Source organism: Cottoperca gobio, unplaced genomic scaffold (genome assembly GCF_900634415.1).
Source record: "Cottoperca gobio unplaced genomic scaffold, fCotGob3.1 fCotGob3_2arrow_ctg1, whole genome shotgun sequence".
Taxonomy (NCBI): Eukaryota; Metazoa; Chordata; class Actinopteri; order Perciformes; family Bovichtidae; genus Cottoperca; species Cottoperca gobio.
In genome coordinates, this window is record NW_021166910.1 from 151,696 (window position 1) to 167,500 (window position 15,805).

Genomic DNA, 15,805 nt, shown 5'->3' on the forward strand with positions numbered 1-15,805 from the left:
AAGGAGCCAGTTGAGGTGGTTCGGGCATCTAGTAAGGATGCCACCTGGGCGCCTCCCTAGGGAGGTGTTCCAGGCACGTCCAGCTGGGAGGAGACCCCGGGGAAGACCCAGGACTCGGTGGAGAGATTATATCTCCTCACTGGCCTGGGAACGCCTCAGGATCCCCCAGTTGGAGCTGGAGGATGTGGTCCGGAGAAGGGAAGATTGGGGTTCCTTACTGGAGCTGCTGCCCCCGCGACCCGATCCCGGATAAGCGGTAGACTGCATGGCTGGATGGATGGAACTCAAAGCTTTCAGAAAAGCACATTTCAAAGGCTATAGAGTTCACTATGTACAATACAGTGCAAAGGAAAACACCATGGTTACGGATAGATAGATACTTTATTGATCCCGGGGGAAATTTAGGCACCCAGTAGCTTCGAAGACATATGACATTACACATCTGTCACCCCCCTCCCCCCCCCATTAAAAGTAAGAATAAAATAAATAATTAAGAGACAAAATATAAGAGTTCACTGCAACATTGACCAGTGGCTGTGTAAAACTGAGCAGATTTATACGCTAAGTTAAGGAAAATTCATCCATTCAATACTTATTTGAACAAATAATGTGATACTGAATTATTGTCATGACATTTGAACATGTTAATAACCTGTGTTAGTGAAGGATTCGTACACATCGATGGCTGATTTTTTTTTAACAGCCTGTCTTCCATTAACTACGAAAGTGCAGACACTTGTTGAAACCTGCCTTTAATGGACACAGCTTGATTAATAAGTACTTACAGATTCCTTTAGGTTATGCAATACCTATATTTTTTCCAGAAACTTCTCTATTTCTTTGTCTTTGTCTCTAATCTTCTCCAGAACTTTGATGCTGTTCTCCCGAAAGAAGGATTGTTGCGGTTTCTCTTCCACCTTCATGTGATATCTTATTGACCTGTTGCGATCCTGTTGTTGGAAGTATAAATGAGTTGCGTAGTTGTTGTAAAGCATCTGTTGGTTCAAGATCCCTTTCTAGCAGTTCCTGGTATATCTGCTCAGCGTTAGCCAGGTCGTTAGTTGACTTTGCATATATATTTGCGAGGTCTATTTTCTTCTTAAGTGAGGAACGAGGGTAAAGAGAAATCATCTCTTCATGGAGACTGATTGCTCATCTGGATGTTTTTTCAGAACCTCCTCTGCCAAATCAATGGCCTCATCAACAGATAAATAGTTTCTGTAAACGCTAAGTAAGGGTTTAATACCACTGTAGCTGCTGACAGGATTTCTCAAAACTCCCTGGCTAGTTCACGTGCTTCATCTTCAATTCTTTCTCCTTTCTTAACACATTGCTCGAGGTAGTGAACTGCAAAGTACAAGTTCTCTGGATCCTGTTCTTTGTTGATTCTAATTTTCACCAAGATGTCAGCCCCCAGCCCTGTGCTGCTGTGCTTTGAAGCATTCACTAACCCTAAAACATGGCTGGTGTTCCACTCCACCATGTCCGGCTGCATCCTGATGGCTCTCTCTAAGCCAGGTTCCCGTAGTTCACCACTAACCAGGGACACTCATCTGCGTTTCTCATCATGTAGCCTTGTTGAAGAAACTCTGGGCTTCTTCAGTGAACCCCAGCTTGTATTCAATGAACCCCCGCAGGTTGTAAATGTGACCCTGCCAGCTGTTTCCCTCCTCGGTGCCGATGTCCTTCAGTTTTTCACTGAGACATAAAGGTAAGGACCTGCTGGTGTCCAGGTGAAGTGACACTGCAGGACCTCCAGTTTGGAGTTAGTTTTTTGACTCTGAGCAGCACTGATGGAGAATAAAAATAACAATTATTAAAAACACATCCTTGGTAGGTTAATGTAATATAATCTGAAGTTTGCTATGTTTGCATAACCACTGTTCATCTCATGTGGAGAAAGGGAGGAAGATAGAAATTGAGTAAGCAGCATTGAATGCGTAGGAAGAAAATATTTCTTTATTTTTTTGTGAGTTGCTTTTCGGAGCTTGACACAAAATAATTGCACGACACATTGTACTGTGTTTGAGTGTGTATGTGACAAATTTATAGGAAAAATGTGGAAGTAAAATGATAAAGGGAAGGAATGGATGAAGAAAGGAGTGTCACAGTAACAGAAGAGGAGGGAAAAAGTAGTGAAGGAGGCCAGAAGGATGAAAGGAAAGACCAAAAGGGATGAGGTAAGAAATAAGAAAAGATGGCTGAGAGAGGTAAGGAAGGAGGACACAAGCAAGGAAGGTATAGAAAGGTAGGAAGAAGAGTAAAGTAAAGAAATTGAGTAAGACAGAAGAGAACAAGGAAGACAGGAAGGATGAAAAGGAGCAAGGGAAAGAAAATAGTTATTTCATTAAATTATATAGATGTGTTAGGCATTTCTCCAATTTCTCTACCAGAATTATATCCATGTCAGTGTGGAAAAAAAATGACCAGAAAACGTAAAAAAGATTGAAAATGAGAAAGAAAATACACACTTTAAACTCCCTATAAGGAAAATAACAAGACACACCGAAGAGACAAAAGTAAGTAAAGAATGAAGAAAGAAGGGAGGGAATGAAAACATCCTCGTTAACTTGAAGGATTGTGGGATATTGTTTGAAGCAGAATAATGATTTTAGTTAGCAACTGCCTGAAACATGAAGATATTTGTATACTGTTAATCATTAGAGTATTTTAGTCTATACGACAGACACTGAGATTTAATGGTGTAAAGGCAGAAAGTGAGGTCATGGAAAGTAAAGGTTAACAGCTAAAATAACATTAGTTACTAGTTACACCACTAGTTAAGTAAGAATAGATAAAGTGTCAGCAGAATGTGCTGTTGTCAGGAGTATTTGAAAACACAGTTTTTTTTCTCCGCTGTGGGAAAGTTAGAGAGTATTTGAAGAAAAAGATAACTACTGGTGCACAGTGGTTAAAAAGTCAAGGTTGGCAGGACAGTCAGGCAACAGATGTTACATTACTATTGTTTAAAACTTGGTTTAATTAATTTCTGACTCGCTCAGCACATCGCTGTAACTTTACTTGTATTCTCTGTGCCTCCTTTCAGATAGGAAATGTTTTCTTTAGCCCTACACGTCAAACTCGACCATTGTATCTTAGGTAAACTGAAGGTCATCATAAGAAACAGACAATTGTATTCTTGTGTCTGACTAACACCTGCCACCGTCTGAATTCTCTACCCCTCCTGTCTCTACCCCTCCTGTCTCTACTCACTGACTTTTTGGAACAATGGTGTCAACTTTGAAAGATAAGGAAAATGTATAAACTAAGAGGTGTGTGATTTGTTATTCAATCACTCCTTGGACCGACTCGTGTTTGCTGTACTGTGTTGATTCTTCAGTAAACTCTTATTCTATTGAAACTCCTTGAACACTGTTGATTTTTGAAAGCAATATAGAAGTATTGTTATAGTGTGGTGAAGATCCTGAGGACATCCGGCCCAAGCTTCAGGGATTTTCTCCCACAGGATCCATAATGTCAATATTTGTTTTGACAACGTTGGTTTTTAAACTCTGAATATGTTGTGGATATATGAGGAAATCGTTCAGAAATCGTTTTTCTTTTTTGTAATAGAGTTTGAACTGATGCATGTGGACGAGTTCATTGACGAGCTTCTTCACTCAGAGAGGATGTGTGACATCATTCTGCCTCGACTTCAGGTACGTTTACACCACGTCTGTTCACACACTCACACACACACAGCTTGATTCAAGTATTTATGCATTGGTGTGTGTGTGTGTGTGTGTGTGCGTGTGCGTGCGTGCGTGCGTGAGTGTGTGTGTGTGTGTGTGTGTGTGTGTTACAGAAAAGACACGTCCTCGTATCAGTGCTCTAGAGCAGTGTTACTCATTGCGCGGCTCGCGAGCCTCCTGCGGCTCGCCAAGCCATTGGTGGCTCGCGTGGCAGTGGGCTAAATAAAGGGGGGATAGATATGATTATGGAGTCAATACAGATATTTCATAAAAACACTAAAAACAAGCAGGGCAATTACATATAACCCATTAAAACACTGAGTCTGCTCTATTAGCCCACAAATAATATGTAATAATAATTGATAAAAGATGCAAATATAGACAGAAACAAGATATTTAAACTTGCTCGGCCGACACTGACTCACTGCGGAGTTGCCAGTTTTGGCGGTCTATCAGCACGACAAGGGTGAATGTGCTCTTGGACGGGTAGATACATGGTGGGCTAGTATAGAAATAAATTAACTTAAGCTCATTAAAAATATGTTAACATAAGCATGCTTGTGAATATGGACATTTGCAAAAAAATTATTTATATCGCTAAATTTGAACATTTAAATGGAGGATACTACGACCAACCTGCGTTAGTCCGGACGACTCGTTTCACCATTACATGCTAGTTAGCGTGTGTTTCTACAGACGTAAAATGGATCGATTTCTTATTAAAAAGTTGCACACCTGTTGGACAGAAACAAAGCGTGACAAACGAGGAAAATTAAGATTTGTCTTTGGAGCATCAAACCACCGTAAATCGAGAGGAAGATGCTGGAGATGTGGTTTGTGGACAGACAACAGCTGCTCCCGTTAAAAAAGAAAGGTACGAGCCATACAAGACGAGCATAGGAACATTCAGGAAAAGTGGACAGAGGCATTTTTATTTGTCCTCCACGAGTCGAACCCTTTGTGCTTAATGTGCAAACAAACCCGCTCTGGTTTCAAGCAAAGTCAGGAAGTTACAACATGAAATACTCAACAAACTCGACGAGACATTACACATCCTTATCTAGCCTGTGTGAGAGGTGCTCACAGGGTTATCATGCATAGTCTAGTACAGTCGTATGCCCTCTCTACAGCCGTATGTCACCTCTACAGCCGCATTACACTACAACATTTCCCTAAAATAAAAAATACACCCTAAGTTCAAAAAGGTGAAGTCGAGTTGTACTGTGTTTGCAAGTCTGCACCACTTATCAGTGATGAAAACGCAGATGCCCCCCCGCCCTCACGTTTCGCTTCTCTGATGACGGGAAACCACACCAAGACAGGAAGTAAAGGGATCTGGATTGAGAAACAAGAGGTAGTTACACAACAAAACAGGAAGTTACAACATGAAAAACTCAACAAACTCGACGAGACATGACATGATGCTCCTGGGATTTTATTTACAAGGAACTTTGTCAAGTAAAATAAGACATGATACAAATATTACAGCTGTGTTTTCAACAGTCTATGGGTTTCATGTTACACTATATTGCCAAAAGGTCGACTGAACATGCAAACATTTATACTTTGTCTTTGGGAAATTATATTATTAAACAAGGCTCCAATAAAGTTTTCAATCATCAATCAATAAATGAATTCATCTTTACTTGGGAAAAACCTCAGCATTTCTTTTGAGGAAATTACTGTTTTCCCCTGTAATTAGTACCAAATTATTATTTCCAAGGAATTATTCTGAAATCTCAAACATAAAATTCAGTGTTACTGTGATTTTAGTTTTTGGAAAACGATGAATTAACTAATGTTTTGCTTCTCTAAAGGTTTTCAAATATAATGTTGGCAGTAGCTTTAAAAGTTGTAGTTTGGTTGACGTCCAACAGAATGTCTTAGTAATGTATATTTCATAGTATTTATAGAGTGTACAACTGAGACACAGCTTACATACATGAAAACAATCAGTTGCATTTGGCTGTAATTCAGGTGATAGAACAAATTAAGCTGCATTACAAATCCAAGTTTTATTATTCACTAACATTTACAACACATTTGTACTTGTGTACTACAGCTGGCAGTTTTTCAGTGCTAATGTATAGGTATTTAGATATGTGTTGTCTTCAATGAACACTTGTTGAAACCTGCCTTAAAAGGAGACAGCTCAAAATATACAGGTTCTTTTGTTTGTTAGCCATTTATAGACTAAAACCAACAATGAGTTGATCGTATATTACATGTTCCGAGTGTGGGTGTTGCTGCCTTCTGGACAACACGACCAAGAGAGAAAAAACGTGCAACTTATTTAACGTGTAAGTAATCAAAATAATAAGTATATACAAAGGTTATTGCTAATGCAATACCTATTTTTGTTCTGGATTCAGAACCAGTGCTGTTAAAAACACTATGGCTCTTGCAGGTTTTCCAGAAACTCCTCTATTTCTCTACACATTCTGCCCCCGCCTCTGTCTCTACTGTTCACCAGAACTTTGAAGCTTTTCTCACGAAAGATGGATTGTTGCCGTATCTCTGCCACCTGCATGTGATATCCGAGTGACCTGTTGCGATCCTGTCCATGGAAGTTTAAATGTTGTGCGTAGTTGTAGTAAAGCATCTGTTTATCTACAGGTTCAAGATCCCTTTCTAGCAGTTCCTGGTATATCTGCTCAGCTTTAGCTAGGCCATTAATTGACTTTGCATATATATCTGCAAGGTCTATTTTCTTCTTAAGTGAGGAATGAGGGTAAAGAGAAATCATCTCTTCATGGAGACTGATTGCTCTGTCCATCAGGCTTTGTGTTGGGACACTGTCATTGTCAAAGATCTTCCATTTGTAGCAGAGTGCAGCACATCCCTTCAGATAACGCTCATCTGGATGGTTTCTCAGAACCTCCTCTGCCAAATCAATGGCCTCATCAACAGATAAATAGTTTCTGTAAACAATAAGTAATGGTTTAATACCACTGTAGCTGCTGACAGGATTTCTCAAAACCTCCCTGGCTAGCTCACGTGCTTCATCTTCAATTCTTTCTCCTTTCTTAGCACATTGGTCGAGGTAGTGAACTGCGAGGTACAAGTTCTCTGGATCCTTTTCTTTGGTGATTCTCATTTTCTCCAAAATGTCAGCCCCCACTGCTGTGCTGCTGTGCTCTGAAGCATACATGCCATTTTAGGATCGAACTCAGATGGTCAGATATTGTTTACTCAGGTTTTTCCCCCCTCGAAGGTGATTGGTTCACTGCATCGCAGGCATTTTTGTGATTGGCTCTTGGGCCACATCAAAATTAGATGCACTGTCATGCTCTCTCATATAAACAAATGTCTATGCATATATATACCCAAAGATAAAAGGATTGAGTTTCCCAGGACTGAGTTCTTCCGATTAGAGGGAATGACCTTACAAACATCAAAAGGAACTAATCTAACAGTAAATGTGTTTACAGTAAATAACAGATGTGCTGATCAATCACCTATTGACTGTTGTTTTATTGTTCTATAGATCATCAGCAGTTTGTCCTCTGTCCCAAGCTGTGTTTATCACTCAGTCAATAGAGTCAAGGGACCAAGTGTGTATAAAATGTCTGTGTGTTCTCTTTCAATCTGCGCTCTCCTACAGACTACACCAGTGCTCTGTAGGACTGGTGTCTTTGAGATCTCAAATAAATGTACAAAGACAACTCTGTCTCTATCACCATTTATTTGACTTTATATACATAAAGCAGGAAAACTTCCACAACACTGGTTATTGTTGACATGTATTCCAAACGGGTTTAAGTATTTCCCACTGCCAAACAGGATACAGAGGCTGTAACTAAGGCTCTTATCACAGAGATTATTCCCAGATGGGAAATACCAGCAAAGATCAGCAGTGATAATGGAGCGCCCTTTGTAAACACAGTCCTGAAGCAAGTTAGCCAGTACTTAGGCATTGACTTAAAACAACACTGCTCCCACCACCCAGCAAGTGGAGGGGCTGTTGAAAGAGAAAATGGCACATTTAAAAACAAACTAGCCAAATGTTGTTAAGAAACAAGGCTATCATGGCCTAAAGCCCTTCCCATTGTGCTTCTACAAAAGAGAGCAAGAATAAGATTGAAGAATGGACTGAGTCCTTTTGAGATCTTGTTTGGCAGATGACTGAATACAGGTATTGGACCAGCAAGGCAGACTTTGCCTTCAACGGTTTTGTGTGAAGATGAAATGCTCCGTTATTGTGCAAATCTCTCCTCTATTCATTTGATATCCACAGACACGTGAAAGACGCATTACCAACTCCAGCAGCTGAACAGCTGCATGACTTGAAACCAGGTGACTGGGTGGTGATAAAAGACCTGGGAAGAAAAAGCTGATGACACAAGCGGTGGCAGGGACACTATCAAGTGCTCCTGACAACACAGACGGCAGTAAAGGTTACTGGTAGAGCAACGTGGGTACACACTAACCACTGCAAGAGAGTTCCAGATCAACCCAGTGACTCATCATCTCCTACACCTGGCACACTGTAAAAGGGTACATATATCACCTACACCTGAGAAAGATACTAACTCTCCATAGAAGCAGAAACCAGACCTCTTTGTGTGAAGTCTGGCTACAAAGGGAGGTGTTTCCAATAGGGGACACTTGTCTTAACCCCAGTGAAGAAACAACACAGCCCAAGAGCTAAAAGGGGACTGTGACAAGGAGGTCAGAGTCACAACAGGAGGGTGAGTATGGCCCTATACCAGAGACTCAGAAACAATCCCGCCCCAGTCAACAAACTTAGATCATGTTGCGGCACGTGGGGAATTAATTGTTTCCTCGTGGTACTTACCCTGATGATAGTGTTCCCACTTATCTGGTGGGAAACATGGAACCTGAAGAACTTACAAGAAAAAGAACAGAACAAATGATATGATAAAAATATGACATATATCTAAAAGAGAAAGTTAAAACTATGGATTAGGGGTTACGAATGTGCGCATATATCCATCCATCCATCCATCCATCATCTACCACTGAGTCCTGGCTCTTCCCCGGGGTCTCCTCCCAGCTGGACGTGCCTGGAACACCTCCCTAGGGAGGCGCCCAGGTGCCATCCATACTAGATGCCCAAACCACCTCAACTGGCTCCTTTCAACGCAAAGGCTCTACTCCGAGTCTCTCACAGATGGCTGAGCTTCTCACCCTCTCTCTAAGGGAGACGCCAGCCACCCGCCAGAGAAAACCCATTTTGGCCGTTTGTACCCGCGATCTCGTTCTTTCGGTCATGACCCAGCCTTCATGACCATAGGTGAGGGTAGGAACGAAAATTGCCCGGTAGAGTTTTGGTGCTGCATGGTCTGATCCTTTCTGCAGAAAGCCTTCTTTATAATAAAATACTCAAAGATATGCTTTGTATCTTTTGATCATCTTTGTTAACAGAATTTCCACCACAGCTTTCACTTTGGTTGTATACTGAAAGAACTCGAAAACTCGTAGCAATGACCCCAGTACCCCATACTCCCATAGCACCCCCCACATTCCATCATGGGGCACACGGTCGTAAGATTTTACAAAACACATGTAGACTGGATGGACAAACCAAGGGCCTGAAAGAGTCAATGAAGAAAGAGAAATGTACAGAAGGGAGGAAACGGGGAGAAAATAATGGAAAAGATAGATAACAAAAGGTAGGAGAAAAGAAACGAGAGAAGGAACGAAGACTGGAAGTATGAAATGAGGAAAGAACTCAAGGAAGATGACTGTTTTGAGATGACAGCTCATAACTATTTTGTTTTTTTCCTGTGTAGCACAACAGTGACTACAACTTGCATGTTGTTGTGCAACCCTGTGTTGTATATTGATAACAAATGAACCTTGAAGAAAGGAAAATAACAAGAAACATACATTACTCACAAGTCCCCAGCTGAGCGCCGCTACATTGGAGTTCACCCCGGAGGACGAGAGGGTTGCCTCCGGGTTAATCCTTCGCCTCTGACTGTTGTTTTTGCCTATGCCCCAAACACCAGTTTGGAGTATTCGGCCTATATATGACCAACAACATGAATAACATGTTTATATACAAGTCAGGTGTTTCTGTTAGTTGTAAACAAAATAAATAGCGCAAAGAAATATGTATTAAACTGATGGATATTTAGGCCTACACTTGTATATGTACATGTCTATATACAGTATGTAGGGTTTATAGAGACAGTGACAGTGCATGATATGTCCTTGAGTACATATCAAACAGAAATATTAAGGTGTCATGTGCATTATCTTATCCTCATGGGAACTGAGGAAAAAATGTGTCTTTCAAATTCCTTGTTTGTGATTTCCTATCTATTTGGGGTTAATAAAACATCTTGCAATTTAGACTTTTTAAAATTATTTTTTATTTTTTACTGTGTCCACTGTAATGGACCTGAAGACCATTTTAGTGTGAAAAAACAGATTAAATTAAAAGATAAAATATGTAACATATTAGTGTTGTAGAGTGATGAAATCAAGAATACATTCACCTTTTCATTAAAAATAATAATAATTTTGATCTGAATAATGCAACAACAAAACTAGTCTTCTGCTTAACTGCTCTCAAAATAAAAGCCTGATGTATAAACATTGTCAATTCCGATCAAAAGTTTTAATCCTTTGTTTGACTGTTTCCTTCCTCATTCTTCATTTATTCCTTGCATTTTTAGCTGTGATACTCCTGGAAGCATATTTTCTGTTTTGTAATGCAGAGAAACATCTTGCATTTGGTACACCTCATGTACGTCTTTGCAGCCTTGATGTCTGCATCTTTCTGCATGCTTGATATCCACCATCTCTGGCATCATGTGCCTTGCCTGCGCACAGATGGCTCTGGTTGTGGGATCTGCATGGGTTGTAGGGTCACCTTGACAGTCAGGAAGCCCAGGTAGCACAGGTATGAATCTATATAGTTTGAGAAAAAAACTCTAATAAACAAAATGAAATAATAGGAATAATAATTAAAACCTTACACTCATCTGATTGGAATGAATGTACAACATATATGCTACTCTTGGCCCACAGAGGCCGACATCTATCCTGCTCGTCCCTATCTGTCTCTGTGTCTGTGTCTGTATCTGTCTGCTCATCTGAGCATCTGCATCTTCTTCCTCTTCTTCTTCAAGCTCTTCTATCCCTGGTGTGAAGTTCTGATCTCTCTCATCATCTGACAACTCCAAATCTGAATCTCCCTCAACTATCTGGTACAGAATACATTCTGCTTCAGATCTGTCTCCTGCAACACTGTTTAGTCATTAAGTACATGAAGATGGTCTTGGTGTCCACTAGAATGGACATTAATAAAAGAGCTGTTATATAAAAACACAAATTATTTAACTACTTTCAGAACTAATAATATCATTCCTAACAGGTTAATAAACAATATGATGTTCATATTAAAAAACCCAATATATTAACAGTATTTGACTTACCTCTCCTCTTTCGATAAAATGTTGTTGTTGGTATGCCGGCCATTTTGAATGAAAAGAAAGAGGAACTTCCCAGCATGTCACTCTAACCAATGACATATCACTGAAAAGCCCAGAATGTCCTCTGTACAATACAGCAGGGATTGATACAGTGGCTCACAAGAGTACAAGAGAACAAAATGTCCACTACAGAGGACACAAGTCAATTTGGTCAGCACTGGTACATGTTTATACACTGCTCAAAATAATTAAAGGAACACTTTGAAACCACATCAGATTTCAATGGGGGAAGAAATAATCCTGGATATCAATACTGATATGAACTGGGTAATGTGGTAGGAACGAAAGGATGCCACATCGTTTGATGGAAATTAAAATTATCTACCTAGAGAGGGCTGAATTCAAAGACACCTCGAAAATCTAATTGAAAAATTGATGCGGCAGGCTTGTCCATTTTGCTGAAATTCCATTCCAGCAACTCAAAATGGTACTCAGTACTGTGTATTTCCCCCACGTGCTTGTATGCATGCCTGACAACGTCGCGGCTACTAATGAGACGACGGATGGTGTCCTGGGGTATCTCCTCCCAGATCTGGACCAGGGCATCACTGAGCTCCTGGACAGTCTGAGGTACAACCTCGGATGGAATGAAAAATAATGTCCCAGAGGTGTTCTATTGGATTTAGGTCAGGCAAACGTGGGGGCCAGTCAATGGAATCAATTCCTTCATCCTCCAGGAACTGCCTGCACACTCTCGCAACATGAGGCCAAGCATTGTTGTGCACCAGGAGGAACCCAGGACCCACTGCACCAGCGTAGGGTCTGACAATGGGTCCAAGGATTTCATCCCGATACCTAATGGCAGTCAGGGGGCCGTTGTCTAGCCTGCAGAGGTTTGTGCGTCCTTCCATGGATATGCCTCCCCAGACCATCACTGACCCACCACCAAACCGGTCATGCTGAACGATGTTACAGGCAGCATAACATTCTCCACGGCTTCTCTAGACCCTTTCACGTCGGTCACATGTGCTCATCCTGGAGGAGCTGGACTGCCTGTGCAACCTCTGTAGGGTCCAGGTATCGCCTCATACTCCCAGTAGTGACACTGACTGAATACAAAACTAGTGAAAAACAGTCAGAAAAGATGAGGAGGGAAAAAATGTCAGTGGCCTCCGCCTGGAAAACCTTTGCTGTTTTGGGGGTCGTCTCATTATTGCCCCTCTAGTGCACCTGTTGTTAATGTCATTAACACCAAAGCAGCTAAAACTCACTAACAACCCCCTCTGCTACTTAACTGACCAGATCAATATCCCAGAAGTTTAATTGACTTGATGTTATACTCTGATTCAAAAGTGTTCCTGTAATTTTTTTGAGCAGTGTATTATGTGTTCACTTTGAGCAGCAGCTGTTTGCTGAGTGTCAGTATGAAGAGCTGGGACAGCTGTCACCTGGAGACACCTGCATTATGACGCTCTGCTGCTGCCACCTGCTGGTGTAAGCAGGTTATTGTTTGGTTCCCAACACGTTCACATACCTCTGTTATACAGCTTCATTTGTTTAATGCTCATCCATGTTAACTTCAAAATGTAAAGTTTAATTACCGTCCATCAGCAGCCTAAGTGCAGTATTGCAAAATGATGTGTCGTGTATTTGAATTTCTGAAATTTAGGTACTCAGTAGCTTAAAAGACATATGACATGACACATCTGTCACCCCCCTCCCCACCATTAAAAGTAAGAAAAAAAAAGAATTGAGAGAGTACACTGTGTAAACCTGAGCAGATTTATACACTAAGTTAAGGAAAACAACATCCATTCAAAATCTATTTTAACAAATAATTTCAACATGTTAACAATCAGTGTTAGTGAAGGATTCGGCGTGTTTCATAAAAATCAAGTGCTGATATTTTTTTTAACAGCCTCTGTCTTCCATTAACTACGAATGTTAACTACAAAAGTCCAGACACTTTTAGAAACCTGCCTTTAATGGACACAGCTCGATTATTAAGTACTTACAGATTCCTTTAGGTAATGCAATACCTATATTTTTTCCAGAAACTTCTCTATTTCTCTACACATTCTGTCCCTGCGTCTGTCTCTAATCTTCTCCAGAACTTTGATGCTGTTCTCCCGAAAGAAGGATTGTTGCGGTATCTCTGCTGCCTTCATGTGATATCTTAGTGACCTTTGGTACTCTTTTCGATCGAAGTTTAAATATTTTGCGTAGTTGTTGTAAAGCATCTGTTTGTCTGCAGGTTCAAGATCCCTTTCTAGCAGTTCCTGGTATATCTGCTCAGCTTTAGCCTGGCCCTTAGTTGACTTTGCATATATATTTGCAAGGTCTATTTTCATTTTCACATTTAAAAAAATATAACAAATATATATTTGATCATAAATATTGTAATTTGTACTGTCCATCAGCCTATTGGGTTTTATTGTTTACTTTTTACTAGAGAATAAACACAACAAAATAAATCATATTACACAATAATGAGACATTTTCTTTTTGTCCTTTGGTATTTCACAGTGACTGTTTTATAAAGTGTGTGCATGTTGTGTCATCCACAGCTGAGCTGGTTGTGGACAAAGCCATGGAGTTGAAGTTTGTCGGTGGAGTTTTTGGAGGAAACATCAAGCCCACTCCCTTCCTCTGCCTCACTCTGAAGATGCTGCAGATTCAACCTGAAAAAGACATCATCGTTGAGTTCATAAAAAACGAAGATTTCAAGTGAGTTTCTATCTCAATCCATTGAGAGAAAAAGTGAGCATTTGTGCTGTATTCCCTTCATCAACCAACCAACCAACAAAACATAGGACACTGTGCACACTGTCACCATGTAGATTTATAAATAATAATAATAATAATAATAATAATAATAATAATAATAATAATAATAATAATAATAATAATAATAATAAGAAGAAATTGATAGTTGATAAATACAGAAAACTGTCTCAATGTGTTATGTTAAAGCACATATTTTGGTCTCTTAGTACATTGCGTATGTTCTCTTTGCATTACACTGTGAACTCTTTCACATTCCTACGACAATATTTTCAAAATTCCTGCTCCAAAATGTGCTGCTCTTTAATTTTAAAAACGGATATATTGTCCATGTTGTTTTTCATATTTTAGTTGTCACCGTTTCTATTTTATTAATGTTTCTTGACTATTGCAGTAATTGCTTTTTATCTTTTATTTTCTTTACTATGTTTATTGTAATGCAGCAAAACACCAAGGCAAATTCCTTGTATGTGAAAACCTACTTGGCAATAAAAATGTGTATGTTAAGTAAATGTAATTCTAGAAACTGCTTTTGAGATAGAAAGATTGACTCATTCTAGAAACTACTAAAGGCTATTGGACAAACAGCCTTGCAAAAATAATATCTGCTTACTCATACTGGGCTATTTGTGAATCTTTTCCAACCATCTGATGTTTTTTGTCTTTAGATATGTTCGTCTACTCGGAGCGATGTACATGAGGTTAACTGGCACCGCAGTGGATTGCTACAAATACTTGGAACCGCTGTACAACGATTACAGAAGGGTCAAGAGTCAGAACAGAAATGGAGGTGAGTTTTTGATTAATCAACCCAAAGTCATGCATATCATGAAATGAGAACAGTGGTTTCCCGTGTCTGCTGCTGTTAGTCGGTTTTCAAGCCAAGAAGAAGTTATCATCTGGGTGATCTGTACATTGTGTCTGGAGGTCGTGTAAAGAAAGAGTATTTTGGAAATGCACTTTTTTCCCCAATTTAACACAAAGTGGAAGCAGGGGGAAACTGCTGGCCTACTTCTATCAAAGGAAGAAATATGCACCTTCCAACAACTCCCAAGTTTTCAGATTTACTTGTTTGTATGTTGTTTATTTGCAAATATCTAGACAGGAACGTTAAAGGCGCATTCTGCCACCTAATTTATGAAATATTACATCAAGTGGTTAAATTCTGGACATTAAGACAATATAATCCTTTATTGATCCCCACGAACGAGATCGCGGGTGCAAGCGGCCAAAATGGGTTTTCTCAGACATGTGGCTGGCGTCTCCCTTAGAGATAGGGTGAGATGTTCAGCCATCTGTGAGAGACTCGGAGTAGAGCCGCTGCTCCCTTACGTTGAAAGGAGCCAGTTGAGGTGATTCGGGCATCTAGTAAGGATGCCACCTGAGCGCCTCTCTAGGGAGGTGTTCCAGGCGCGTCCAGCTGGGAGGAGACCCCGGGGAAGACCCAGGACTCGGTGGAGAGATTATATCTCCTCACTGGGCTGGGAACGCCTCGGGATCCCCCAGTCGGAGCTGGCGGATGTGGCCCGGAGAAGGGAAGTTTGGGGTTCCTTACTGGAGCTGCTGCCCCCGCGACCCGACCCCGGATAAGCGGTAGACGATGGATGGATGGATGGATGGATGGATGATCCCCCACAAGTTTATGCGTTAATATTCTAGATATTAAGCCTGTTTCTTGTAAATAGGTTGTATTGTTAGTAGGTCTGTCAAATTAACGCGTTAATTTCGATTAATTAATCACAGAAAAAATAACGCGACAAAAATATTAATGTAGATTAATCGAGCTCTTAGATGCCCCTGACTTTTGCTCCGACAGCCCCCGTCGCACGGAGCTCAGACAGCAAATATTGATATATGCAATTAATCGCGATGAATTCATCACAAAGCTTGTAATTAATTTTTTTAATCGCCTTACAGCCCTAA

The 15,805-nt window shown here is 40.4% G+C and overlaps 1 protein-coding gene and 1 pseudogene across 1 annotated transcript; one reads left to right on the plus strand and one right to left on the minus strand.

Moving 5' to 3' along the window:
- Positions 1 to 5,688: 5,688 nt before the first annotated feature.
- Positions 5,689 to 6,843, minus strand: LOC115005413 (uncharacterized). Its single transcript, XM_029427213.1, has one exon. The coding sequence runs from the start codon at positions 6,841 to 6,843 to the stop codon at positions 6,085 to 6,087; it is 759 nt and encodes a 252-aa protein (XP_029283073.1). The 3' UTR covers positions 5,689 to 6,084.
- Positions 6,844 to 11,624: 4,781 nt separating this feature from the next.
- The window catches only part of LOC115005414 (pre-mRNA-splicing factor 38A-like), a 65,825-nt pseudogene continuing 61,644 nt past the window's right edge, over positions 11,625 to 15,805 (plus strand).

What these genes read in the sequence shown, in the direction of transcription:
- LOC115005413 (XM_029427213.1), bottom strand. Translation starts at nt 6,843, where the DNA reads ATGTATGCTTCAGAGCACAGCAGCACAGCAGTGGGGGCTGACATTTTG.